The sequence below is a fragment of the Gopherus flavomarginatus genome, chromosome 2, assembly GCF_025201925.1.
Source record: "Gopherus flavomarginatus isolate rGopFla2 chromosome 2, rGopFla2.mat.asm, whole genome shotgun sequence".
In the NCBI taxonomy this organism is placed as follows: Eukaryota; Metazoa; Chordata; order Testudines; family Testudinidae; genus Gopherus; species Gopherus flavomarginatus.
In genome coordinates, this window is record NC_066618.1 from 302,618,793 (window position 1) to 302,645,324 (window position 26,532).

The 26,532-nt window shown below is 46.1% G+C and overlaps 1 protein-coding gene and 1 long non-coding RNA gene across 16 annotated transcripts in view; both read left to right on the plus strand.

Annotated features, from left to right (window-relative positions):
• The window catches only part of PUF60 (poly(U) binding splicing factor 60), a 67,221-nt gene extending 46,404 nt beyond the window's left edge, over positions 1-20,817 (plus strand). For 5 of the 15 annotated variants that reach the window (XM_050939369.1, XM_050939380.1, XM_050939381.1 and 2 more), the window contains 9 exons: positions 3,669-3,830; positions 4,458-4,550; positions 6,015-6,228; positions 6,709-6,899; positions 7,678-7,813; positions 8,649-8,884; positions 12,006-13,181; positions 13,958-14,075; positions 15,684-20,817. In XM_050939369.1, coding sequence (XP_050795326.1) covers positions 3,669-3,830; positions 4,458-4,550; positions 6,015-6,228; positions 6,709-6,899; positions 7,678-7,813; positions 8,649-8,884; positions 12,006-12,305 — 1,332 coding nt within the window. In that variant the 3' untranslated portion in view covers positions 12,306-13,181; positions 13,958-14,075; positions 15,684-20,817. The remainder of the gene's footprint in view (positions 1-3,668; positions 3,831-4,457; positions 4,551-6,014; positions 6,229-6,708; positions 6,900-7,677; positions 7,814-8,648; positions 8,885-12,005; positions 13,182-13,957; positions 14,076-15,683) is intronic. The other 10 variants (XM_050939372.1, XM_050939373.1, XM_050939377.1 and 7 more) reach the window with 10 other exon arrangements.
• Positions 20,818-21,161: 344 nt separating this feature from the next.
• Positions 21,162-26,112, plus strand: LOC127044506 (uncharacterized). The gene is made up of 2 exons (XR_007772509.1): positions 21,162-25,426; positions 25,828-26,112. It is a non-coding gene; the product is annotated as an uncharacterized LOC127044506 (long non-coding RNA).
• Positions 26,113-26,532: the final 420 nt, after the last annotated feature.

The following is a 26,532-nucleotide window of genomic DNA, read 5'->3' on the forward strand; positions in this document are numbered from 1 at the left end:
TATGTCGCTTCCCTCATTTTGAGCTCCATCCTGAAAAGGTGCATGTTACCTTGTCCTTAATAATAATCCTCCTTAGCTCCTAACTAACAGCACTGTCTATACATACAAACACTGACTGCCCACCTGGCGGTTGGGGAGGAATCCTTAGCCTCTGTTTACAGATGGGGAAGCGGAAAGGTCGAGTGCCCAACCCACAGCTACAGAGGGGAGTCAGTGACAGGACCAGGATTCACATGCACATTCTTGGCACCTGGTCCTGCTCCAAGTTCACAAGAATATGCTGCCTTTTCCCTTAACTCACTGCACTGCATTCCTACTACTACTCCACATGTGCCTGTTACCATCATAGTCCAGCTCAACCCTAGCTTGGTGGCCCAGATAGCTAACGTAAAGGAGTGTAAATGGGTTCCTCAGAACTTCACTCCTGCTGCTGCTGGAGTCTCCTGCTTGTGCAGAAGGTTTAGAATGTGGATTTCCCACTGTGAGGGTTGCTGCCATTGGGAAAGGGCTAGTACTATCAGTCTGGTCTCTGTGGCAGGTGTCATTGGAGAAGAGAATGCCCCCTTTGTGTACACACCTTTAAAGGTGTGGAAAATCCCTACGCCTGGGGCACGGGCCTCAGGCTGGCTAGAGTAGTAAGAAGAGGACTAAAGTAATAGCAAAAGGGGAGGCTAGAATGAGGGAAGATCTGAGCACTCAGCACAAAATCAAGATGTTGAGAACAAAATTAATCAAGGCACCAAAGAACATGAAGAGAAGAAATTATCTAATTGCCTATACACCAATGCTAGGAGCCTGCATAACAAACAAGAGGAACTGGAATTGCTCATTTATGAGCATAAACTTGGTCTAGTTGGTATTACCGAAAGCTGGTGGGTTGGTTCACCCAACTGGAATGTTAGAATCAATGGGAAGGGGGAGGGCATTCTCTGTCCAAAATGGCATTAGCTGTTTGTGAGTCGCTGATAACTCGGAAGAAGACAGATAAAGCACAAGCGGGGTAGTAGTTGGTGTCTGCTATAGACCACCAAAGCCCACTAGGGAATAGGATGACCACTTTCTTATGCACCTAATTAGAGTGTGTACAAATAAAAGCTGTGTGATCACGAGGAACTTCAGTTTGAGTGACATATGATGGAGGTCTTGTGCTGCCAGTACTGAAACATCCTTGGAATTTCTAAGCATTATAGATGACAGTTCCCTAACTCAGAATTTATTGCAGCCTACGCGGGGATGCTCAACGAGACCTTGTTCTAACAGAGAGAGAGGAACTGATGAGAGAACTAAAAATGAATGGTAGCTTAAGTCCAGGTGATCATGGCTTGATCACATTTATAATGTTCAAGCAGAATAAAGTCCAGACCATAATATAGATATTGCTGCATTTAATAGGGCCAGTTTCACAAAGCTGAAAACATTTGAGCCAGAGCAGTTGGGAGGAAGAATTTAATCGGAAAAATGTGAATGATGTTTAGGAATCATTTAAGCACATCTTACTAGATCCCCAAAATGCCACTGTCCCACAATCAAGGAAGAAGGCCAATTTTAGAGGGGAAGTGAAGGTGGCTGTAAAAAATAAAAAGTAAATATATAAAAACAGAAGTTCCCAACTGTGGGCTGTGACCCCATCAGCAGATGTCGTTGTGGTGATCCCTTGTGTACAGAGGATGCCAGTTTGCGCAGCACAGCATGACCTCACACGCACCATATGTACAAGGTCACGCCACATGGAGGATTCCATTTTGTAGAGCAGTTTGCATCCTCCATGCTGTCTGTGGTCTCTGCAGAAAGCACTAATTAAAATGGGGTTGTGCCTGCATACAGTTTGGGAGCCCCTGATGCAACCAGTGGAAGAAAGGGGAAGCTGATAGTAATGAATGTTGGCTTCTCAAGGGTGGGGGGTTTGGGAGACTGCACTAGAGATATTATTGCCTAGCTGCCCTACGGTGTGAGCGTGCTCACTTTTCACCTGGCTCACAGGCTTTTGGAGCTATCATAAAACCTTATTTAAAAGCATAAAACACAGCCCCAATGTAGAGGCAAAACAAAACTTTTGTTTCCTTAGTTTGATGAGTCCAGGTTCAAGTTAGTATAATATAACTGCAAGCACAGTAGTGTGGTGTGAGAACCTGGTTCGATGATAGTGCTTCCACCCCTGAAGTGCTAGGAATCAATCCAGAATGAGGCTGTATTTTCCGCTGCAGACAATTACCTCCCTGGTCATAGTGACCAGCTCAAATGCATTTGACATCTATTTTGTGTGGTTGTCTCATCAGAGAGTCAATTGCTCTGTCCATTACTGTGTTGCAGGAGAGACCTCTCTGGCCACCCCTTCGTTAACATTGAGTTGTGGCATCCCTAGAGAGGACAGAACAACTCTGAGCTCATTGTGCTCACCCTTATGCCAGAGCTCTCCACCGGAGTTAGGCCTTCATGTAATGGCCTTATAGCAAGGTCCTCCTTGGGCGGGGTGGGGGTCAGTGTTCACAGAGCTCCCTACTTGGACGTGGAGTACTGTAGAATTGGGCTGGGGAGGAAGCACTAAGAGTAGTCCTGCTTTTGCCCTTTTTGTAGGGCCCTCACCACTTTGCATTCGTTCCAGCTGTTCCATGCAGAATAAGAATGTAGCCCTGTACAAGTCTCCAGTGTGCTATAATAAATACACTAGTGCTGATTATAGGGAGCTGCCTCTGCGGGGCTTTCCTTTCTGCCTTGGTCCCAATGCATGCTGATAGGACACACTGGCCAAATCTGTGATCTTATCAGGCAGCACCTTCCTAAGTGAAGTTCTTAGAACTGCCATGTGGCTTGGCGGAAGCTGTTTTTAGGGGTACCATCTGGGGAATGACCAGGTTCCTCTTGCAAACAGACTTTCAGACAGTTTCAGGAAAAGACCACAGAGGCTTTCTCTGCACTGAGACAGACAATGACTGAGTCTGCGGGGCTGTACTACTGTAGATGCCAATGCCAATGGAAGATGCTAACTCTGAGCACCACAGACTTCCCCAAGAGAAGGGTTTTGTTTAATTGCTGGATTTTGTTTGTTTTTATTGAACTGTACAGTGCAGCTGGTGCCCAGTTCCCTTAATGCCAAGGGAGGGAGAGGGGAGGAGGTGGAGCCCGGTGCCAAACCCCTTGCTGCCCAGGGAGTGGGGAGGAGGTGGTTCCCAGTGCTAGATCCCTTTATGCCCAGGGCAGGGGAAAATGAGAGCGTGTGGTGCCAAATACTGGATCTTTTGCTGCGCCATGCAGGACAGGAGGGATTGCTGTTAGTGCCTGATGTTGGATCCCTTGCTGCCTGGATTTCCCCTGCCTGGAGGGGAAGCTGTTTTAGAATGAAGGTATTTCCCCCTGCTTCAGGCATTGCCAGAGATGTGATCTTGTCAGGGTGGGTTGGCGTTAGGGCTGCTGAGGTGGCAGAGCATATCAGAGACTTGACTGTGCCCCTGGGAGTGAGCCTTACTGCCCACGCGCTCCCCACCAGTCCATGCACTGAGCAGAAAAATACTACTTTACCCACCAAGAGTGTGCCAGGCTGTGCTGCAGCCAGTGAGGAGCTGCTTGCTGTTGGGTCACAGCTCCTGGGGAGGGTGGTACAGGAGAGAGAGCTGTCCTGGTATCTGTGACTACCCCCTAAGCTAACCAACCAGTTCTTCTTTCCAAAACAGATGGCAGCTCAGAGGCAGCGGGCACTGGCCATCATGTGTCGTGTGTACGTGGGCTCCATATACTATGAACTGGGAGAGGACACCATCCGCCAGGCCTTTGCCCCATTTGGACCTATCAAAAGCATTGACATGTCCTGGGACTCTGTTACAATGAAACACAAGGTTGGTTAACAGCCCCTAGGTGTGGTTTCTTTTTCTCTAAGGTCACTCTGCATGCATCCAGGGAAGGAGGAGCCTTCACCCTCCTAGTCTGCAGTATACCGCAAGCTGTCTTAGTAGGTGGTTCTGCAGCTAATGGTCCCTATTGTATTCCACTGAGGGTTCTGGGCATGTGCCCAGAGCTGGAGCTTTTAGATTTGAATGTAATAGCCTCCTGCGCTGCCTACGTTTTTAGTATCACCAGAAGCCATAGCAGTGACCTACCAGCTGCATGTGGGACCGTTGTAGGGATGTGGGGCATGGAGCTTGGGGAATGCTGAGCAGTTAGCCTGCCTTGTGTGCATGCCTTGGCCTTTCTCCCTTGCTAAAAGGCCTATTTTATGTATAAGCAGCTCAGGAAGCAAGTGGCTGCAAGTCTGTTCAGGCAGTTTCATGCTTCAGCTTGTTGCTCTCTGTATTAGCATGCTATTGAGAAAGGCTTTGAGGATGGGATTCTCTGTCTGAACAGTTGGGATTGGCACAGTGTGATACAGGCAGGCTACATTAGTTGGCAGAGTGGGGAATGCGAGCTCTAGGGCGTGCAACAAGAAGAGAGTGGTGCAATTTAATAGGGTTTCCCCTCTATCCTAGGGCTTTGCATTTGTGGAATATGAGGTGCCTGAAGCTGCTCAGTTGGCCTTGGAGCAGATGAACTCAGTCATGCTGGGTGGGAGAAACATAAAGGTGAGTGACAGCAGGTTGTGTCACGTGGGAGGTGAGTCTGGCTCATGCTGCTGTTTGTGTTACAGGATGGGGCTTTTCAGATGGTTAGAGGATCCTGAAGAAGAAAATCTGTGTTCCTAGGAGATCTGTTCCTCATAGACTTTAAGGTCAGAAGGGACCATTATGATCATCTAGTCTGACCTCCTGCACAACGCTGGCCACAGAATCTCACCCACCCACTCCTGTAACGAACCCCTAACTAACCCTCAGTGGGCCTCTTCAAAGCACCATCTGAGGCCACTCACTGAGAACTGACTGGTTCTTGGCACCTGCCTCTGACTCTCTGGGAAGAGCCCATAAAGTGTTAATATACACTAAGAGGAGGGAGGGATGTTGGACTCTGTTCTGTTCCTCCCCGTGCACAGAATGGGAGCCCTTTGTGGCCTAGATATGGAGTCTTGTATGCAGCAGCCAGGTCCTAAGGAGAGGGCAGGTGAGTGACTGCTGACTCTGGTTGTGCCTGTTGGGTTCTGCAGAAAGGGGGCTTGTTTGTATGTGTATTATGAGGGAAATGAGGCTCTGGGGTAACCTGCAGGGGTAGGGGGGTTAGTACAAATTGAAAGGGACAAGGGAGTTGAGCTTTGTATTCCGAGGCACAAGTAAGAGATTCCCTGACAGATGTGGGAGACTTTTGGGGGCATCCCTTTTGCGGTGTCTCTGAAAACCCAGTGTCCTTACATCTTCACCAGAATCATTTCCTCTTAGGTCCCTTTTCAGGCAGTTGTGCCTGATAGATTATGGGTTTTTGGGAGCTCCAGAGAATGATATGGAGGCATTGTGCCCTGCCTGTAGCAGTGACTGCTAGTCAATTGTAGCATTGGAAGCTAGTCACTAGTCAGGGAGGGAAGATACAAGCCTGAAATATGCTTGCTCAGCCCACGTCCAAACTAACCCGCTGTATCAGCGGGTTAAAATCAATTGCTCGGGGATCGATATATCGCGTCTAGTCTGGACGCGATGTATCGATCCCCGAGCGCGCTTACATCGATTCCGGAACTCCGTCAACCAGAACGGAGTTCCGGAATCGACACGGAGAGCCGCGGATATCGATCCCGCGCCGTCTGGACGGGTGAGTAACTCGATCTTAGAAATTCGACTTCAGCTACGTTATTCACGTAGCTGAAGTTGCGTATCTAAGATCGATTTTCCTCCCCTAGTCTGGAAGTGGCCTCAGTAACAAGTGCCACAGAAAACATCCTGTATCTGGGTTGTCTCCGTAACCCTCATATCCCGTGGTGGCCTGTGGAGTCACTGGAGACTACAACCCAGACATGATAATTAACTTTGGCTCTGTGGTGCTAATTGCTGTGCCCTGGAAAGTGTTATGTGGGGTTCAACTGCTCTTCGTTAGCATTTACAGTCCTTGTGTCTTGGGTGAGTCCCTCTTGGAGCACTCAGTGTTTGTGTTTGCTTCGCTCTCTGCAGGTCGGCAGGCCTAGTAATATTGGACAGGCACAACCAATCATAGACCAGCTCGCAGAGGAGGCCCGGGCTTTCAACCGCATCTACGTGGCGTCTGTTCATCAGGACCTTTCCGATGACGACATTAAGAGTGTGTTTGAGGCCTTTGGGAAGATTAAGTCCTGCACGCTAGCCAGGGACCCCACAACAGGGAAACACAAAGGCTATGGCTTCATTGGTAAATTGGCTGCTCTGATACCTGTCATGGAGTGGGGTGGGAATGTCATTGGATTTGGATCCATGTCTGCTCCCTCCAGTGGCAATAAGCTTCTACTTTCAGTTATGGGTTAGAGTGGGATTGAGAGCGGCACATGGCCTGACGTCAGAGGGCTTCCTGGCTCTCAGTTGGAAACTGGATTCTGTGTTCTTGTACAGCTAGAACTTAGGGTGTGACAAGAACTATCTCCCTTTACGCTCAATGTTTGAGAAGATCCTGTATAATCAGAGGGGTTGGGTTTGTTATCTGGGAGGTGTGGGAGTGGTTGGTAGGGACACTGATGGCTGCCGCTCTAGACCATTGTGTTCTTAGAAGTACAAACCTAAGTTGTTCAGGGAAAGGGGTCTATGTTTAGGAGGCAGGCAATGGGGCATTTTCCCCGGGAGCCTGAAATGTCCATCTTTAAGGAGCACACTGTTAGGGTTCCAATTATCATTGCAGAGTATGAGAAGGCACAGTCATCACAAGATGCTGTCTCATCTATGAACCTCTTTGACCTGGGTGGCCAATATCTCCGGGTTGGCAAAGCTGTCACTCCCCCAATGCCTCTCCTAACACCTGCAACACCTGGAGGATTACCCCCTGCAGCAGCTGTAGCTGCAGCAGCTGCCACAGCAAAGATAACAGCTCAGGTAAGAAACAGAGCAGCAGGACTTGAAACGAGGTGGGTGAGTGCGTGCGTTATTTAGAGTCCAGCAGTCCTGTTGAACACAGGGATACAGATTGGCCCAGTGCTGTACTTACAGGAGCTCCCGACTAGGTGGCCTTGGTTGTACCCTACAGAGTAGTTCTCCTGGCCTCATGTGGAGACTGGCCTAGGAGTAGCTGTCTGTGCTACACCCTCCAGTCTTGGGTATGACCTGCCAAGGTGTAGAAACGGGCCTGATTTACACCACAGACAGGCTTATCTGTTTTGATTTAGTTTGATGGTTATGAAACAGTATTGCCTAATTAGGGCCACCTTAGAAGAGCAGAGGTGGTTAGGAAGCGGGGAAGCTTTTTGCTCTGGAATTGACTCCATCCCGCTACAACCATCCTGGAGACTTTGGGTTGGGGTTCCCTTGGCATGTCTGTCATTCAGGGCCCTACACACGAGCTGATTGATGTGGGGTGATAACTGAAGTGTGGGGCAGTGCCTGCTCTTCAGGGGGTTGGTACGTGGCAGCTGTCTACAGGAAAGGTGAGTTCAGGGCAATCCTCGGCACGTGTTTGTGCGATTAAGCAGAGTTGCATATGTTTCTCCGCTCAGGCCAGTGGCTGAGCTGGGCCTAGTAGTTTTACAGGTCATTTGCCCCCCTGCCCTGGCGATTTGGTCAGTCTCTACAAAGGTAAAAAGAAAAAGTCTGAGCAGAGCATACCCTGAGTGTGACTCTCTGAAGCAGAATTAACACTCTGGCTTTTCTCTTGTAGGAAGCAGTGGCAGGAGCTGCAGTCCTTGGCACTTTAGCAACACCTGGGCTGGTGTCTCCAGCGCTGACACTGGCTCAGCCTCTAGGGGCGTTGCCGCAGGCCGTAATGGCAGCACAGGCACCAGGAGTCATTACGGGTGCGTCTGCTCTTCATTCTGTCACTTCCACAACTACTCCAAGATAGCACGAGTCCCCACAGCTGGGTCACTTCATGGAAAGTGTAGCCAGGGCCAGCTACCCCTTTTGGTTACCAGACCCATGTGATTCCTGTAAAGAGCTGAGAGAACTCAGTTGAAGAGAAGAGCTGTGGGAAGCAGGTGGGCTCAGTGGCTGACCCTGCAGCAGTGGGGAGAGATGCAAGGGAACAGGTTTCAGGTTCCTTGCAGCTGCTTTGATCAGAGGCTTAACTTTGTTACGTGTTGAGTTTTGTACGTGGGAAAATGAAACTGTCCCTGAAGGAGGGGCATGAGCAGACTTTCGGGTGTGGTCTCAGTCCTTCCTGCACTGGGAAGACAGACCACCAGCCCCACTAAAGGGTTTGAAACTGAATCGTACTGAAACTGAATGGTTTGCAGAGAATTCTGATTTCTCCTTGCATTGCCTCGCAGGCCTCTCCACGAGTGTGTGGTGAGTGCGGTAAGGGCACTAAGCCTCCCTGCAGGGGTGCACGGTGCCCTGAGCAAAAGCACCACGGTGGTCACTTACCACATGCAAAACAGATGCAGCCCCATTGCACTGTCTCCCCTTCGAATGGGCAGATTCCCACATGTGCGCATCATACCTGGTGGTAGAGTCGCTGTTTGCCCTGGTTGTCAGGCTCTCTCAGTGGCTCGTGTTGCAGTTACTATAACCTTTCTCCTAATTCCATAAGGCTGGGTGTCACTGGCTGGCTTTCTTCCTGATGTGGCAGAGTGCCAATCCTAGAGGGAGGCTCCTTTTACCTCCTCCTTCAATCTGTGTATTCACCTGCAGGTGTGACCCCCGCTCGACCACCCATTCCCGTCACTATTCCACAGGTGGGAGTAGTGAATCCTATCCTAGCAAGTCCCCCAACATTGGCTCTGTTGGAGGTTAAGAAGGAGAAGGAGGAGGAGGAAATCTTCCAGGAGTCAGAGAGGCCTGAAATGCTGAGTGAACAGGAGCATATGAGCATATCCGGCAGCAGTGCCCGTCACATGGTGATGCAGAAACTGCTTCGCAAACAGGAGGTGAGCATGACTCTGAGTTAATTCTAGATTCCCAGAGATACAGTGTAGCCTACAGGCCACAAGTCTGGCTTGGGTCTGTCTTTTAGTTCTGTACAGCTCAGCAGCACAGTGTATGGTACGAGTTCACAAAAGGTGTGTCTTACTGAGTACAAATGCCTGTATCATAACCAGTCATCATCTGCTGTAGGCTACGGTCATGGCTTTTCCCTCTCTGCCTTATAAAGGAGGATCTCTGTAGTGAGGTGCCTTGCTCAGAGAGCGCTCACTCTTTGCTGTGCTGTGTTGTCCAGCCATTTGACCAAGAACGGCCATATCGGGTCAGACCAAAGGTCCATCTAGCCCAGTATCCTGTCTGCCGACAGTGGCCAATGCCAGGTGCCCCAGAGGGAGTGAACCTAACAGACAATGATCAAGTGATCTCTCTCCTGCCATCCATGTCCATCCTCTGACAAAGAGGCTAGGGACACCATTCCTTACCCATCCTGGCTAATAGCCATTAATGGACTTCACCACCGTGAATTTATCCAGTTCCCTTTTAAATGCTGTTATAGCCCTAGTCTTCACAACCTCCTCAGGTAAGGAGTTCCACAAGTTGACTGCACGCTGCGTGAAGAACTTCCATTTATTTGTTTTAAACCTGCTGCCTATTAATTTCATTTGGTGACCCCTAGTTCTTGTATTATGGGAATAAGTAAATAACTTTTCCTTATCCACTTTCTCCACATTACTCATGATTTTATATACCTCTATCATATCCCCCCTTAGTCTCCTCTTTTCCAAGCTGAAGAGTCCTAACCTCTTTAGCTTTCCTCATATGGGACCCATTCCAAACCCCTAATCATTTTAGTTGCCCTTTTCTGAACCTTTTCTAGAGCTAGAATATCTTTTTTGAGATGAGGAGACCACATCTGTACGCAGTATTCGAGATGTGGGCGTACCATGGATTTATATAAGGGCAATAATATATTCTCAGTCTTATTCTCTATCCCCTTTTTAATGATTCCTAACATCCTGTTTGCTTTTTTGACCACCTCTGCACACTGCGCGGATGTCTTCAGAGAACTATCCACGATGACGCCAAGATCTTTTTCCTGACTCATTGTAGCTGAATTAGCCCCCATCATATTGTATTTATAGTTGGGGTTATTTTACATTTATCCACATTAAATTTCATTTGCCATTTTGTTGCCCAATCACTTAGTTTTGTGAGATCTTTTTGAAGTTCGTCAAAGTCTGCTTTTGGTCTTAACTATCTTGAGCAGTTTAGTATCGTCTGCAAACTTTGCCACCTCACTGCTTACCCCTTTCTCCAGATCATTTATGAATAAGTTGTATAGGATTGGTCCGAGGACTGACCCTTGGGGAACACCACTAGTTACCCCTCTCCATTCTGAGAGTTTACCATTAATTCCTACCCTTTGTTCCCTGTCTTTTAACCAGTTCTCAGTGCATGAAAGGACCTTCCCTTTTGTCCCATGACAGCTTAATTTACGTAAGAGCCTTTGGTGAGGGACCTTGTCAAAGGCTTTCTGGAAATCTAAGTACACTATGTCCACTGGATCCCCCTTGTCCACATATTTGTTGACCCCTTCAAAGAACTCTTAATAGATTAGTAAGACACGATTCCCTTTACAGAAACCATGTTGACTATTGCTGAACAGTTTGTTTTTGACTATTTTATTTTTAACTGACTGTGTGTCTGACTATTTTATTTTTAACTATTGTTTCGACTAATTTGCCCGGTACTGACTGATGGTGTATTAAGACATTATAGTCACTGATGACCTGGCCCCCAGATTTTGCCTTCCTCTCTGTCATTCACATTGCCATGGTTTGTCCTCCTGCAGAACACAGGCCAGAGACTCCCACCCAGTGATTCTCAGATATCTTAGTGATGGCACAGAACTTGAGTTCTGATTTCAGATTGAACACTGAATCCTTCTGGGATTGGACAAGGCCCTTCCCTTCTTTTTTCTGCCAGATAGGGGTAATATTGACCTGCACCTCTTGAGGGGCTGTGAAAATTAGCTCATGTGTCCTGTACTTTGAAAATATAAAGGTCCAACGGTGGTATTGTTGAGACACTGGCTGTCCCCTAGTTAAGGTTGAAGCTAACTGTCCATAAAAACCTGATCTACACAACTCACACCTTAATTTCCCCAAGAACTGTAGCATCGCATCTCAAGGGGGAAGTTTAGATACATCAGAAAATGCATTTTAAAGCTACACCAAAGGTTTTCCTAACTCCTTTTTTTCAAAACGGCTTGACCTGCAAATTCTGAGTTTGTTGTGTTGGCCTGAGTGGGGAGAGACTTTGAGAAGGTGTGAATTACAAAGAGATAAGAGCTGGTTTCACGTGCATACAGAGCAATTTTTAAATTTATTTAATCTCACATGCTGCTGGTCTGAGACAGAGACATGGGAGGATGGAGAGGGACAGGCGTCCGGGGGGGCAGAGGCAATAATAGTATGGCGATGGGCTTCCTGTTGCAGAAGGGTGCGTTAGGGCAGAAGAATGGAATGAGGTGAAGGCTTGGGAGAATTCTGGAGCATGATCCACGCTGGTGGGTTGGTGTGTGGGTATCCCCTGTAATGTACTTGTTCTGAGAATGATTAGAAACCTTCAGTCTCTAGGCCTGTGAGGCCAACTACTTACATCAGCCACTAAGTTCCAAGATAAAGCTAACATGAAGAATAATTGCCACCAAGACGTGTCATGCAAGTGAAGGTAAGAAGAGGGAAATCAGTTTGATAAATCCATCTCTGTAAGATTTAAACACAGTCTTAAAAATAGCATCTCTCCAGCCACATCTTCAGGACACAAAACAAGTGGCAAATTCCTGGTACACTGCTGGCCTAAGCAGTTGAGCTGGAGATGTCTGTTGAAGAGTCATAATTTCTGGGCTATACTGAACATGGGTTGAGTGTGCTTCAGCATGGTGCCTGTTGGCAGTATCATTACAGATTGGTTCCAGAAAGCCCTGGGATGTTAATTTTTGCTGCTCAGGCCTGGCACTGAAATGGCTGCTGTGATGTGCAGGTGTCATGGCTTTTCAAGGTTAACCCCAGCAGTCCCATGAACCTGCTCAGTCACCTCTCTCTTTTCTTCCTCTTCCTGCAGTCAACTGTGATGGTGCTGCGCAACATGGTGGATCCAAAGGACATTGATGACGATCTGGAGGGAGAAGTGACTGAAGAGTGCGGCAAGTTTGGGGCAGTGAACAGGGTCATCATCTACCAAGAGAAGCAGGGCGAGGAGGAGGACGCTGAGATCATCGTCAAGATCTTTGTAGAGTTCTCTATGGCCTCGGAGACTCACAAAGCCATTCAGGCCCTGAACGGGCGCTGGTTTGCTGGCAGGAAGGTGGTGGCAGAGGTGTATGACCAGGAGAGATTTGATAACAGTGACCTGTCAGCATAAACTCTGCCTGAGAGAGACTTCTCCCCTGCCCCCTGTGTCCCTTCTGTTTTTTTAGCCATGTGTAAGGAATGCTGCTGGGTGAGCGCAGCTCTCTACTGTGATGTACATGTAGTTTGGATAAAAGTGCGAAGAAAAGCCAGCGTGCATGAGTGTGTGTTAAGAAGGCCAGCACCAGCTTGGTTGGGTCTGGAGTGGGCCCAGTCTCCTCAGCCGACAGCTTGTCAGGCCTTAGAGAGTAAGGGCCAGAGGTCAGAAATGCCTGAGTCCGAATCCCATTTCACCGTCGGGGGCCAGGAGCTGCAGTTTTCTTTAGAGGTGGGCAACTGCTTGTTTGAATGGAGCAGGCACCATCTTTTTAATAAGCGTTTGCATAGTACGTTGATCCCTGGTTGGAGCCCTCAGGCACTATTGCAGCGCTACCAGGAATGGGCAGTGGCTTGGGTAAGGCCAGGAGCTCCTTCCAGAGCAGGCTGAGCAGCTGCAGGCTGAGCTCAAGCTCCAAGCCCTTGATGTGGGGTAAGTGCCACCACGTCAACTGCTTGCAGTCTGCAGATGCTCAGGTCATCGCCTCCACCTCCGCGAGTAACGCTCAGGCACAATGAGATCCAGGGCTGCAGCTGTCCATGTGAACAATGGCGGTGGCGCCTTTCCCACCTGGGAACTTGCTTGCATTTTACGCAGGCCTCGTGAGTTCAGGTTAATGGAAATATCAAGCTTGTGAAGCCAGGCTAGAGCCCAGAAGCAAGTCAGTTGGGATTCAAATGTACAGTCCTGTTGTGATGCGGTGTGGTTCAGGGCAGGCTGATCTGTAGGCTGCTCTAATACTGTGGTGATGGAGATCATACAGCTGCATCGTGACGCATGCTGCTCCCAAAGGTAAGAGAGGTATGAGAAGCAGGACATGTTGGAAGCTTCACAGCTGGCTTGAGGGGAGTGACTACGGCCTGTGTTCTCACAGGTGCAGTGTTGGTACAACTGCCTTGTGCACGCAGCTTCCAATGTATGCGTGGCAAATTGGACCGTAGAAATCTGTCCCTGTGGTGCTCTCTCTTTCAGTTTCTTTCTGTCCATAGACACTGTATTGAGGCACCCATTCTTTAAGTGAAAGGACAACCACTGACCATGTCCTGTACAGAGGGCAGAATTTGAAAGCCAGTGCATACGTGTCCTCTAGAGTTGGCCTCTGTATAACTAATGTGAGAGGCAGAGAGTTAATTGCTCTTCCTCTAAGGATTTAAGGGTCATAGAGTCTAAGGTCAGATGGTAATATAATCTGGCTGCCCTGTGTATAATGCAGGCCACAGCTCCTGAGCTAAGCTAGAAAGATACTTGAGGAAGATAGTATCAGAGGGGTGGTCGTGTTAGTCTGGATCTGTAAAAGCAGCAAAGAATCCTGTGGCACCTTATAGACTAACAGACGTTCTGGAGCATGAGCTTTCATGGGTGAATACCCACTTCGTCAGATGCAGTACATGCATCCAACGAAGTGGGTATTCATCCACGAAAGCTCATGCTCCAAAACGTCTGTTAGTCTATAAGGTGCCACAGAACTCTTCGCTGCTTTTTGAGGAAGGTAGAGATTTTCACATCCTAAGTGAGTTGTTCCAGTGCTTAATTACCCTGATTGCTAAAATTTGGCATCTTATTTCCAGTTTGAATTTGTTTAGCTTCTACGTCCGACCATTAGATTTGTTCTTCCTCCAACTGCTGGATTCAGGAACCCAAAAAAGTATTTCAGATGGTTCTCTTGGGACTATCAAAGGAAAGCAGGTATGAATTAGGAATGGCTGCCTAATTAATACCAATCAACACAGTTTATGGAAAACAGGTCAGATCAACTAGATAATGTTTTTTTGTAAGATTACAAGTTTGGTTCACATAATAGACATCAGTACAGCGTTTGACTTAATTCTGATTAAAAATTAACACTATACTCAATCAGGGAAGCACATGATGGATAGTAACATATTAAATGGATCAAAAAGTTGCTAACTGGATCTCAAAAAGTAGTTGTAAATGAGTGTTTCTAGTGATGTCCTTGAGGGATCTGTCTGGCCCAGTGCTGTTTGATATATCTGTCAGTGGTCTGGAAGAAAACATAAACATCGTTGCTGGTAATGTTAGCAGATGGCACAAAAATTAGTGGTAAATCAGCAGGCCTAAGAGTCCTGAAAGAGTTAGATCTTTGACCTGCTAACGTTAATGTTAAATAAATCTTGGAACACTGGAGAAATTCCAAAGACTGGGAGAATGTTACTGTTGTGGTGTTTGTGGGGCGGGAGCATCATTTTTTAAAAATCCTGTCCCACTCCCACATTGTTCCTTGAATTTTTATCCCGCTCCTGCTGTTCTGGCAGCGGGTCCTCCAGGACCCCAGTCCTGCTGCAGGGCTCTAATCTGAAGGTAGCGCTGCCACCACCAGCAGCACAGAAGTAAGGTGGCAGTGAGGGTTCTCCCTGCCTCTGCCTGTGGATGGCGGGGTGGCGGGGGTTCCCATCCCATTTGCATGACGATGCAGGGGTTCTCCAGCCATTTGCATGGAGGATTAAAGGTGGGGAAGAGGAGACTGCTTATCCCCTTGTAAGAGTGCAGGAGGACTCTGCCTCTGCATGAGTGAGTTGGGAGGGTTGGGGGGTTCCCATCCCATTGCACAGGGGTTCAGGGAGTGGGTGGGTGCTGGTGGGGAGACATCTGCTGAGAACAGCATGTCTAATCATTGCTGGGACAATTTTAGAGCCCTTCAGCAGGATTGGGATCCTGCGGGACCTGCTGCCATAATAGCAGGAGCAGGATAAAAATTCAGGAAACACTGGGGGAGTGGGTGGGAGTGGGATTAAAAAATAATCCTCCCATGCCACAAACATGAGCGCCCCGGCCAGCAGCCTCCGCTCTCTAGCCAGCTGGCTCTCACTTTCTGCGCTGCTGCTGGTGGCGGCACTGCTTTCAGAGTTGGGCGGCGAGAGAGTGGTGACTGGAGGGCCCTGGCCCTCCATATATAGGCATCAAACTATGCCTATGGAAACTCCTCCGTCATTCGCATACCCCCGCTAAGAGTTCGTGTGCCCCTAGTGGTACGCAAAACCAGTTTGAAAACCACTGCATTAAATGGATTAAAAACTGGCTGACGGGTCTCTAAAAGTAGTTGTCAGTGGGGAATCATGGAGCAGATGTGTTTTTAGTGATTGGTTCTAGCCCAACGCTATTCAGAATTTTTACCAATCATCCAGAAGTAAATATTCACAGATGACAAAGCTTGGAGGAGTGGTAAATAATGAAGGGGGCAGTTCACTGATACAGAGTGATCTGGATTGTTTGGTAAACTGGTGCAAGCAAACAATATGCATTTTAATATGGCTAACTGTAAATGTGCACATCTAGGAACAAAGAATGTCAGCCCTACTTACAGGCTGGGGGACTTTAACCTGGGAAGCAGGAACTCTGAAAAGGACCCGGGGGTGATGGTGGATAATCAGCTGAACATGAGCTCCCAATGGGATACTGTGGCCAAACGGGCCAATGTGATCCTTCACTCCATAAAGGGAATCAGAGTGAGACAAGGTGGGTGATTTGATTAGGGTTAGTAGATTACTAATGGTTGTAATGAGCCATAAAACCAGCGTCTGACCCATGATTTTTAGTGTCTAGGAGAACTATGAATTTAAGTTCCCAGGTTCCTATTTTGAAGGTGGTGTGCAGGTTTCCTCTGAGGATGGGGACTGATTGGTCAGATATCACATTTGCACTGGATGAGGTACATCACATGTTGTGATAGGCTGTGTAGGACCCGTGGATTCTGGAAGGTGTGTTGTGGGGAGTATTGATCATCATAGCAGTGGAGATATATCTGCAGTTTTTACATCTGTTCTGGCAGGGTCTGGTGCCACTTAAAATTGGTGTGCCCTGTCTATGGGAAGCTTGCTTCTGATGGTGAATTTGGCGAGGTTGCAGACATATCTCCACTGCCACAGTGATCAAAAACCCAACACACTGTTCAAGATCCATGGATCCTACACATCCTTACCACAATGTGGTGTGCCTCATCTAGTGCATCAGATGCCCCAAAACCAACTATGGGGCTAAAATCAGATAATCACAAAAGTCTTGATGAACTCGCACAGAAAAGTAAGACACAAACACCCCGTCACCCGTGGGTGAACACCTTTCACAGAGGGATCACTTTATATCCTGACTTACCAGTCCTCATCCTCAAAGGTAACCCATGCAACACCTTCAAAAGATGACCCTGGGAACTTAAATTCATAACTCTGCTAGACAATAAAAATCATGTGCTCAACAGAGACACTGGTTTATGGCCCATTGCAACAATTTGTAATCTACTAACCCTCCTTCTGTACAATGACTTCAGAGCTGTTAATTGCGCACTTCATTTCAATTGGTTTGCTTAACAATCTGTCCCACCTTCCATGTAGCTGTGACACTCTGGTAACTTGCTCCAGATACGAAGAGGAGCTCTGTGTAGCTTGAAAGCTTGTCACTTCCACCAAATGAAGTTGTGAGACCATATCCAACAACACTGCAATAAACAGGAAGCAGGAGCAGAAAGGTTATTTAACCTCTGTACTCGCACTGGTGTGAGAACTGTCCAGTTCTGGTGTCCACAGTTCAGGAAAGATGTTGATAAATTAGAGAGGGTTCATAGAAGAGCCAAAAGAATGATTTAAAGGATTAGTAAAGAAACACGCCTTGTAGTGGTAGGCTCTGGCAGCTCAATCTATCTAGCTTAACAAGGAAACAGTTAAGGATTGAGTTGATCACAATCTGTAAGGACCTACATGAAGAACAAATATTTGATAATTGGCTCTTCTGTCTAGCAGACAAAGCTATAATGAGATCCAATGGCTGGAAGTTGAGACTAAACAAATTCAGATTAGAAATAAGGTCCAACACTAAGTGTAATTAACCATTGGAACAACTCACAAAGTATTGTAGTGGATTCTCCATCACTGATGATTTTTAAATCAAGTTTGGATGTTTTTCCAGGAGCGATGTTCTGGCGTTATTTCAGGGGAGTCTTGTGTTGTACAGGAGGTGAGACAATCACAGTGGTCCCTTCTGACTCATGATCTATGTGACAGAGATTTGTGGAGTGAGAAATAATGATGCAGACAGAGGAGTGGCACAGAACAATCTCGATCATGGGGTAAGCTGAGCCTGTTCAAACAAAATGTGGTTAAATACAACCAAATGCAAAGTTACACATCTAGGACCAAAGAATGCAGGCCATGCCTACGGAGTGGGGCCTGTATCATGACAGGCAACAGCTGAAAAGCATTATGGGGTAATAGTGGACAAGCAGCTGAACATGAGCTCCCAGTGCGATGCTATGGATCCTTGGATGGATACACCAAGTAGGGAGCTGATAGTAAGAAGAAGGAAGAGTCACAAAAATAATTTGAGGACTGAAGAAAATGCTGTACAGTGAGAACCTTAAAGAGATCAACCCGTTTAACGTATTACAGAGAAGATTGACAGATGGTTTGACAATAGTGGGTATTAAAGGGCTTTTTAACCTAGCGGAGACAGGCATAACAAGAACTGATGGCTGGAAGGTAGAGCTGGACAAATTCCAATTAAAATAAGGCACACATTTTTAACAATGAAGGTGATTGTTTCTATGGTTAAACTACCAGGGAAAGTGATGGATTCTCCACATCTTGTCTTCAGATCAGACCCGATTCCTTTCCGGAAGAGACGCTTATTCAGAAGTTATTGGGCTTAATAGAGGGGTAATTATATGAAATTATCTGGCCTGTATTATACAGGATGTCAGACTTGATTAAATGATCCCCTCTGGCCTTCAAAATCCATGAATAAAGCTATGACTATAAATAATGGGAGCAGGTTTGACTAAGTGATCTGGATCATACAGCAAGCTGGGCTCACTTGAATATCATTTGCTTTAGTACAGCTAAATGGAAGATCATCCATCTAGTAACTAAGAATGTAGGTCATGCCTATAAGATGGGGGACTGGAAAGTAGAGACTCTGGTTTAGAGTTGGGGTTAGTGGTAGGAACTGAACGTGTACTTAGTGTAATGCTTTGACTAAGAGAGCTGATGCAATTCTTGGAAGGTGTTATTACCTCTGTATCCATTGTTTGTGAGACTGTTACTGGAATACTGGGTCTCCACACTTCTAAAAGGATATTGAAAAATGGGAAAGGATTCAGAAAAGAGCCACAGGCATGCTTTGCGGTCTTGAAAACCTGCCTTTATAGTGCGAGAGAGTAAAGAAGCTCTATCCGTTTGTTTATCACCTTTACTTTCTGTATTTTTGACAGTCTAAAAGTCCCTACAGAGCATTAGATTTCTGATAGTGCTATGGCTCTGATCTAGCAAGGGCAGAATGAAATGCAGTGCCTGGAAGTTGAAGCTAGACAAATTCGGGCTGGAAATAAGGCTCAGATTTTTAACAGTGAAGGTCATTAACCACTGAAACAATTGGCCTAGGGATGTGGTGGATTCTCAGCTGAAGACTTTAAATCAAGATTGGATCTTTTAAAAAGACCAATCAGAAGTTACAGGCATGATGTAGAAACCACTTGATTAAAATCTCTGGACTCTGATGATCATAGAGCTGAAAGACCTTTTAAAAAAAAACAAACTGGAAGGGACCTTGAAAGGTCATTGAGTTGAGTCTAGCCCCCTGCCTTCACTAGGAGGACCAAGTGTTGATTTTTGCCCCAGATCCCTAAGTGGCCCCCCCAAGGATTGAACTCACAACCCTGGGTTTAGCAGGCCAATGCTCAAACCACTGAGCTATTCCTCCCCCTCATCCCTTGAGAGGTCATCAAGTCCAGCTGCTTATGCTGAGGCAGGATCAACTAAACCTAGATCATCCCTGACTGGTGTTTGTCCAACCTATTCTTAAAAACCCTCCAGTGATGGGGTTTCCACAGCCTCCTTTGGAAGTCTAGTCCAGAGCTTAACCACCCTTGGAAAGTTTTTTCCTAATATCTAACGGAGATCTCCCTTGCTGCAAATTAAGCCCATTGCTTCTTGCCCTACCTTCGGTGGGCATGGAGTACAATTGATCACAGCCTTGTTTGTACCAGCACCTGACATAGTTGGAGACTGTTTTCAAGCCCCCCTCCCCTGCCCCCTCGCTACCCAGTCTTTTCTCAAGCCCAGTTTTTTGAACCTTTCCTTATAGGTCAGGTTTTCTAAATCTTTTATCATTTTTGTTGCTCTCCTCTGACTGATCTCTCTGCAATTTATTCACATCTTTCTTAAAATGCAGTGCCCAGAACTGAACACAGTGCTCCTGCTGAGGCCTCGCCAGGGCTGAGTAGAGCAGGACAGTTGCCTCCCACGTCTTACATATGATGCTGCTGTCAGTACACCCCCGTATATTAGCCTTGTTTGCAACTGCATCACTTTATTGACTCAGATTAAATTTCTGATCCACTGTAACCCCCAGATCCTTTTCATCAGTACTATCATCTAGCCAATTACTCCCCATTTGTAGTCATGCATTTGGTTTTTCCTCCCTAAGTGTAGTACTTCACGCTTGTCTTTTTTGAATGTCAACTTGTTGATTTCAGAACTGTTCTCTAATTTTTCTAGGTCTTTTTGAATTCTAATCCTGTCCTCCTGCTTGCATCCCCTCCCAGCTTGGTGTCATCTGCAGATTTTATAAGCGTATCCTCCATGTCATTATCCAGTCATTAATGAACATTTTAATGATACTGGACCCAGGACTGACAACTGCAGAATCCCACTTAGATACACCCTCCCACATTGACGGAACCATTGATGATAACTATTGGACTCACCTGTCTCTCCTCATTCATTGTGCAGGGAGCCTGGGTGCCTAACTCAGGCTTTATGGTGGTCTTGTGATTTTCTAGGAGCCTAGATGTTAGGCACTGTGGTGCACAGTGTTGCAATGCCTAAGCGCCTTTGTGGATTTGGGCCGTATTTCTCTGCCTCAGTTCCCCAATAAGCACACCCTGGATTAGGCCATTTTCTTAGAGGAGAATGTGTAGAAGAGCCTTGTCCTGCTTGTGCCACTGTAAGATCCTTATTTTAAGTGGAACTGTTTGGAGTTTCTGCCTGTACATGTCACATCCAATTTCTGGGTGCGAACTGGACGATGGCTCTAAGACTCCTTGTGCAGCAGACTGCCAACCAGCGGACAAGTTTGCAGCTCATACTATTTCCACGAGCTGCAGTCCTGAAGAATTCCACTGTAAAAGTGAATACCTGCTCCTTGCAAATGTCTTGTTTGCTGACTCCACCAACCGTGGTATGGGGCAAAGCGGGGTTTGCTAGTGAGGCCTTATGCTGTGCCTATAATATTTTGTCTTCTGAGAGCACCCACAAGGTTTGAGGCTTTGTCCATGCACATGAACAAATAAAGCTCACAGTTTGTAGGGCCTGTAATACATCTCTCCTGTCATAAGAGAAATAACTTTGAATTATGAAGAAATGTAAGAATGAAGTAGGTGAGTGAGTGGTTGAAATGATAATTAAAAATAGAGTTTAAATCACCTTGATGACCATGATTTGATAGAGAATAACCAGCCTGGCTGCTGCAAAGGAAAACCGTGCCCCTCTACCGGAATTATCTGTGTGTGTTGACAAAATAGTGGCTAAAGAAGAATTGTCTGACAATTTATTAGGACTTCCAAAAAAGCCATTGGCAAAGTCCTCCTGGGAGACTATAAATCAGGGGTTCTTGAACTGGGGGTCGGGACCCCTCAGGGGGTCGCCAGGTTATTACATGGGGGCTGTCATCCTCCATGCCAAACCCCGCTTTGCCGCCAGCATTTATAATGCTGTTAAATATATAAAGAAGTGTTTTTAATTTATAAAAGGGTGGGGTCACCAGTACAAAAGTTTGAGAAAACTGCTGTAAAGGGAACAGAGCACAGTCAACCTGCGTAACTCTTTGCCAAAGGTAGCTGTGAAGGTAAGATTATACCAGGGTTCAAAAAGAACTAGATCAGATCATGGAGGATAGGTCCATCAGTGGCTATATTAGCTAGGATGGGCAGGGATGCAAAACCATGCTCTGAAGTGTCCCAGCCTCTGCCAGAAGCTGGGAATGGGTGATGGGATGGATCACTTGATGATTCCCTGTTCTGTTCATTCCCTCGGGGGCACCTGGAACTGGCCACTGTCAGACAGGAAACTGGGCTAGATGGACCTTTGATCTGACCTGGTGTGGCCGTTCTTATGTTCTAACAGGGATGAGTAATGAGACTAGGAATTGGTAAAGGAATGGGCGATATTGAAAAAAGGGAGGGAGTTGAAGAACGAACCAGTTAGCAAGGAGAAAAGAGTGTCAGAAATCAACACCTAAGAAAATGGTCTGTCCAAAAGTTCCAGAGGCCCTATTGATGCTCACGCTGCATTGCCCCCCGGTGCTGTTGGGGAGAGGAGGAGTCTTTTGGCTGGACTTTGTCTCCCCCAGACCTGGGGGTGGGAGGGGGCCTCCCTGTCGGTCCAGGATGGTTGTGGGGGGGAGCCCCAGCTACTGCTAATCGTGTTTGCACCAAGAAGGGGATAGGTGCACAATAGTGAAATAGTATGTCATCGTATAAGCCAGTGAGATGCTTCCATTGCTCAGTTCTGGTCCCCCATCTCAGATGGGATCTAGCAGATATAGTGAGGAGGCCTAGAGAAAGGCAGTGACACTACTTAGAGGCCTGAAGAGCATGAAAAGATTAGGACTGTTTTAGGTTAGAAATGAGATAGGGCATACACAGGAAACAAAACAATGAATGAGATAAAGAAGGGAGATGGGGCACTTGCATTAACCCTGGCTCGTAATTCAAGAAAAGGGGGGAGACATTCAGTGACATTGAAAGGCAGCAAATTTAAAACTAGTAAGAGGAAATGCTTTTTCTTATGTCAGTCTGTGGAACTCTCTGCCACTGGATACAAAGGCCAAGAGCTTATCTGATTTCAGATAAGGATCAGATGTTAATATGGATAATAAGAAGTGATGAATACGGTGATAGATGCTATAACATTCTCTAGGTCACAGAACCTCCCAACAGATGTATGTAGGCTGAAACGAGCACTTGCACTATAACTGCACTCCATGTGAAAGTATCTACATACCTACAGGGCACGTAGTGCTTTCACACACTGCTCTTATAATAGCTATGTTGTCACAGGCTGGTGTGGATGGATGCACAGGCGTGGAGGTGCTGACTCTTGTCATTTTAGAATACATTTTAGGTAAAGCTGATGGTGATACCTAGAGTTAAGGTTGCCCAGCATACTTCCTATTATAAGATCTTGTTTTCTGTTGCTTCTAACTTTGCCAAACGTTAACCATTTGGGCTGAATTTCTCCATACCAGGTGTCTACCTCAGCTGAATTTTACTGGAAAATTACAGCAAAAATGGCTTTTCTGAGGAGGAAAAATTGGCTGTTTTGCCCATGTTACAACAAATTCTTGCAGCTGATTTCTTGAGAAGCTCTCGCACGTCCATGTTTTGAAGCAGGAACTTGAAATTTGAGAGAGGGTTTGCCTTGGGGATAGAGATGTACCTTTTACTTCCTTGTGGGAAAAACAGCCCACGTTTGGTCAAGGTACAAGCCTATGAAAAAAATCTGAGTCTGCGTATGCCCAATAGCCTTGTTAGAGCTTTGCAGCTAAATTCTCTGAAGATTTTGCTCCAACAGAGATACTGGGGCTGATAAGGACTTCTCTGCAATTGCTGCTCCAGGTTCCAGCAGCACTGGCATGAGAACGGACAGCAGGGAGACTTGTGTTCTGTGCCCTCAGTGCACCCAGTGCTGTGCCCAGGCAGCATGGAGGAGGAGGAAAACTGAAATGCAGAGTGGACAAGAGCTGGATGGGGAAAGACTGGGATAAGGAACATGGATGAGAGGGGAAGACAGTTTGGAAGCTGGGGAGATATTAGGACTGGCTGGGCAAGGGGACTGGGATGCAGATGGTAATTTCAGAAGGGAGCCTGAGATAGGCTCGAAGGAGACTGAACATGGGATGAAGGGGTAGAATTGGGAAGAAGATCCGGGGGAAGGAGAAGACAGAACGAGAAGTTTAGGGTGGAGACAGGGTTGGCACAGGATCAAGCTGGAGGTGGCAAAGGTAGAAGGGGTGTTGTATTAATTCAGATGGAATAAATGGCCCAGAGGTGTTGAGCGAGTCCCTGTCCAATATTAAACTGTTACAACGAGATTTGGGGTTTAGTAGACAGACACCACAGCTTGCTTAGTACTGCTGCAAACACACTAATAAAGAGTTAACATGAATTTTCATAAAGACACAGAAAAGAAGGAAAAGCAATTAAAGGCTTTGAAATGTAAAGTATTAAATAAGGCCTCCATTTAAACAACATTTCTTATTGCCTTTCCCTTGAGCTGGAGAGAGATTTTTAGAAGGAAACCCCCCCTTGTTTTACAGGCTGACAAAGACATGAGTTGAGATGAGCAGGCGTTGTTGTAGCTGCTGCTGTTAAAGTCTGATCCCCTTTCGTGTCAGGTGGTGGTTGGGGTTAGCTGGAGCCAGTAGAGGTGGCAATGTTATCTGAATCTTGCTTTCTGGCCCAGTCTGGTCAGATCATCTCCTAGGATTAGGACAAAGAAGATCTGGAGTGCAAGGAGCTGTAGACACTGACAGCAATGATGGTGAAGTTGTTTCAGTTGCTTCCATCTGTTTTTCCTCTTCCCCCTCTCCCCACGAATCTCTTTAAGACCTAAAAAGGGAGTGATGGGTGGATAGCCCACCCCTTTATTATTTTGTCCACCAATTAGGCCTAATAGCCAATACAGCCATTTTTGGTCATTAATTTCTGGTTCCACATCTTCTGTTTTTACCAAGCATGATTTTAACGTAGTCCTTGAGTTGTATCAACTTGACCTTTTTGTTTGCATTAATTTAGTGTGTCTGCCTGGTTTTCTTGCACCTGGTTATAACACTCAGAATTGAAAGCAACTTGACCTATTTTCCAATAACATTTGTTCTTACAGGTTATTGTATTTGATAAATGTTACAGACTTTTTATAGTTGAGCTCACAATTAGGATACATTTGTCAACCCAATTATTACAACAGGGGTCAGGCTTGGGACCAAAGGGGCAGAAGGGCCCGTGACTGTTGGAATCACTTTCCCATCAAAACCGGGAATGGAGTCCAAGATTCCTGAGTCTCAAAATTCTTCTGCTCTCAGCAAATGTCTGTGAAATGCACGGGCAAGACTGATAACATACAAAAATTCTATATTCAACATTATCCTAACCGATAAAAAGGACCTAATCACAGAATTAAAAATTAATGGTAGCTTAAGTACAAATGATCATGACTTGATCACATTTCTAGTTTGCAAGCAGAACGAAGTCCAGGAGCAATAATATATTGAGGCTTTAATAGGGCCAATTTCACAAAGCTGAAAATAATTAAGCCAAATCAGCTGTGAGGAAAAATTTAATCAGAAAAATGTCAATGATAATTGGCAGTCATTTAAGACCACATTACTAGCTGCCCAAAAAGCCACAATTGAGGAAGAAGGCTTTGCCGGTTTAAAAAAAACAAAACGGTTTAGAGAGAAAGTGAAAGCAGCTGTAAAAAGGTGTGTGTGTGTGTGTAAGCGTAAATGGAAGAAAGGGTAAGTAGTTACTATAAATCAGAAGTTAGGAATTGTAGAACGTTGATAAGGAGAGCCAAGGGTATAAGGAGAAATCTATGGCCAGCAGAGTTAAGGACAATAAGGAGTTTTTAAAAATAAACTAGGCACAAAGTGAATCCTGATAATGATATTGTCCATTACTAGATGGAAATAGTAGAATTATCAATAATAATACAGAAAAGGCTGAAGTGTTCAATAAATATTTCTGTTCTTTATGGGGGGAGGGGAGGAGAAACAGATGATGCAGGCTCATCATATGGTGATAACATACTTTCCATTCTAGTCTCGCTGGATGGTGTTAAACAGCAGTTACTAAAATCAGACATTTTTAAATCAGACCCAGATAACTTGCATCCTAGAGTTTTAAAAGAGCTGACTGAGGAGCTTGCTGGACTATTAATGTTGATTTTCAACAAGCGTTGGAGAAGTTCTGGGAGACTGGAAGAAACCTGAAGTTGTGCTAATTTTTAAAAAGGTTAAATGTGATGATGCAGGTGTCACGGAGTGTGGGGGAGTCCGGCCCTGCACCCCTCTTCCTGGGACCCACAGTGACTCTCGGCCAGCCAGTAAAACAGAAGGTTTATTGGACAACAGGAACACAGGTTACAGCAGGGCTTGCAGGCACAGTCAGGACCCCTCCACCGAGTCCTTCTGGGATTTCAGGGTGCTTGGATCCTAGCTAGGATACCCTGAATTCCGCCCACCCAGCCCCAAGCCCGAACTCAAACTGCTTCCCTTCTGCCACTCCCTTCCTTTGTCCCCTTCCCGGGCAAAGGTGTTGACCTTTCCCCTCCCTTACCTAGCTCAGGTTACAGGCCCTGGCATCGTCCATCCCCTAAAGTCCTCCCCTGCTCTCCCACTCCCCACACAGACAGTCCCTACTGCATCACAGCAGGTATTTACAGGCCTGTCAGCCTGATATCAATCCCAGGCAAGATAATGGAGGGCTGATATGGACTTGATTAATAAGAACTAAAAGAAGATAATGTAATTAATATAAATCAACATGCATTTATGGAAAATCAATCCTATCAAACTACCTTGATCTCTTTTTTAAAAATGAGATCACACAAGTTTGGTTGATAAAGGTAATATGGTTGATGTAACATACTTCTGTAAGGTGTATGACTAGTTATGACACAATGTTTTGATTAAAAAAAATAGAATGATGTAAAATTAACTTGGCACACATTACATGGATTAAAAATGGGCTGAATAATAGATCTGAAAATGTAACTATAAATGGAGAATTGTCAGAGCAGGTCTGTTTCCAGTGAGGTCCTGGGGGGATTGGTTCTTAGCCCTATGCTATTTAACATCTTTATCAATGATCTAGAAAAAAAAAATGATCACTGATAAAACTTGCAGGTGACACAAAAATTGAGAGAGTGAAAATAATAAAAAGGACAGGTTACTAATTCTGAGCAATTTAGTTTGCTTGGTAAACTGGAAGCAAGCAAAAGAATGTCGTATTTTAATACAGCTAAATGTAAACGTATACGTCTAGGAACAAAGAGTGTAGGCCCTACTTACCGATGGGAGACTCTAGCCTGGGAAGCAGTGGCTAAAAAAGATTTGGGGGTTCTGGTGGATAATTAGC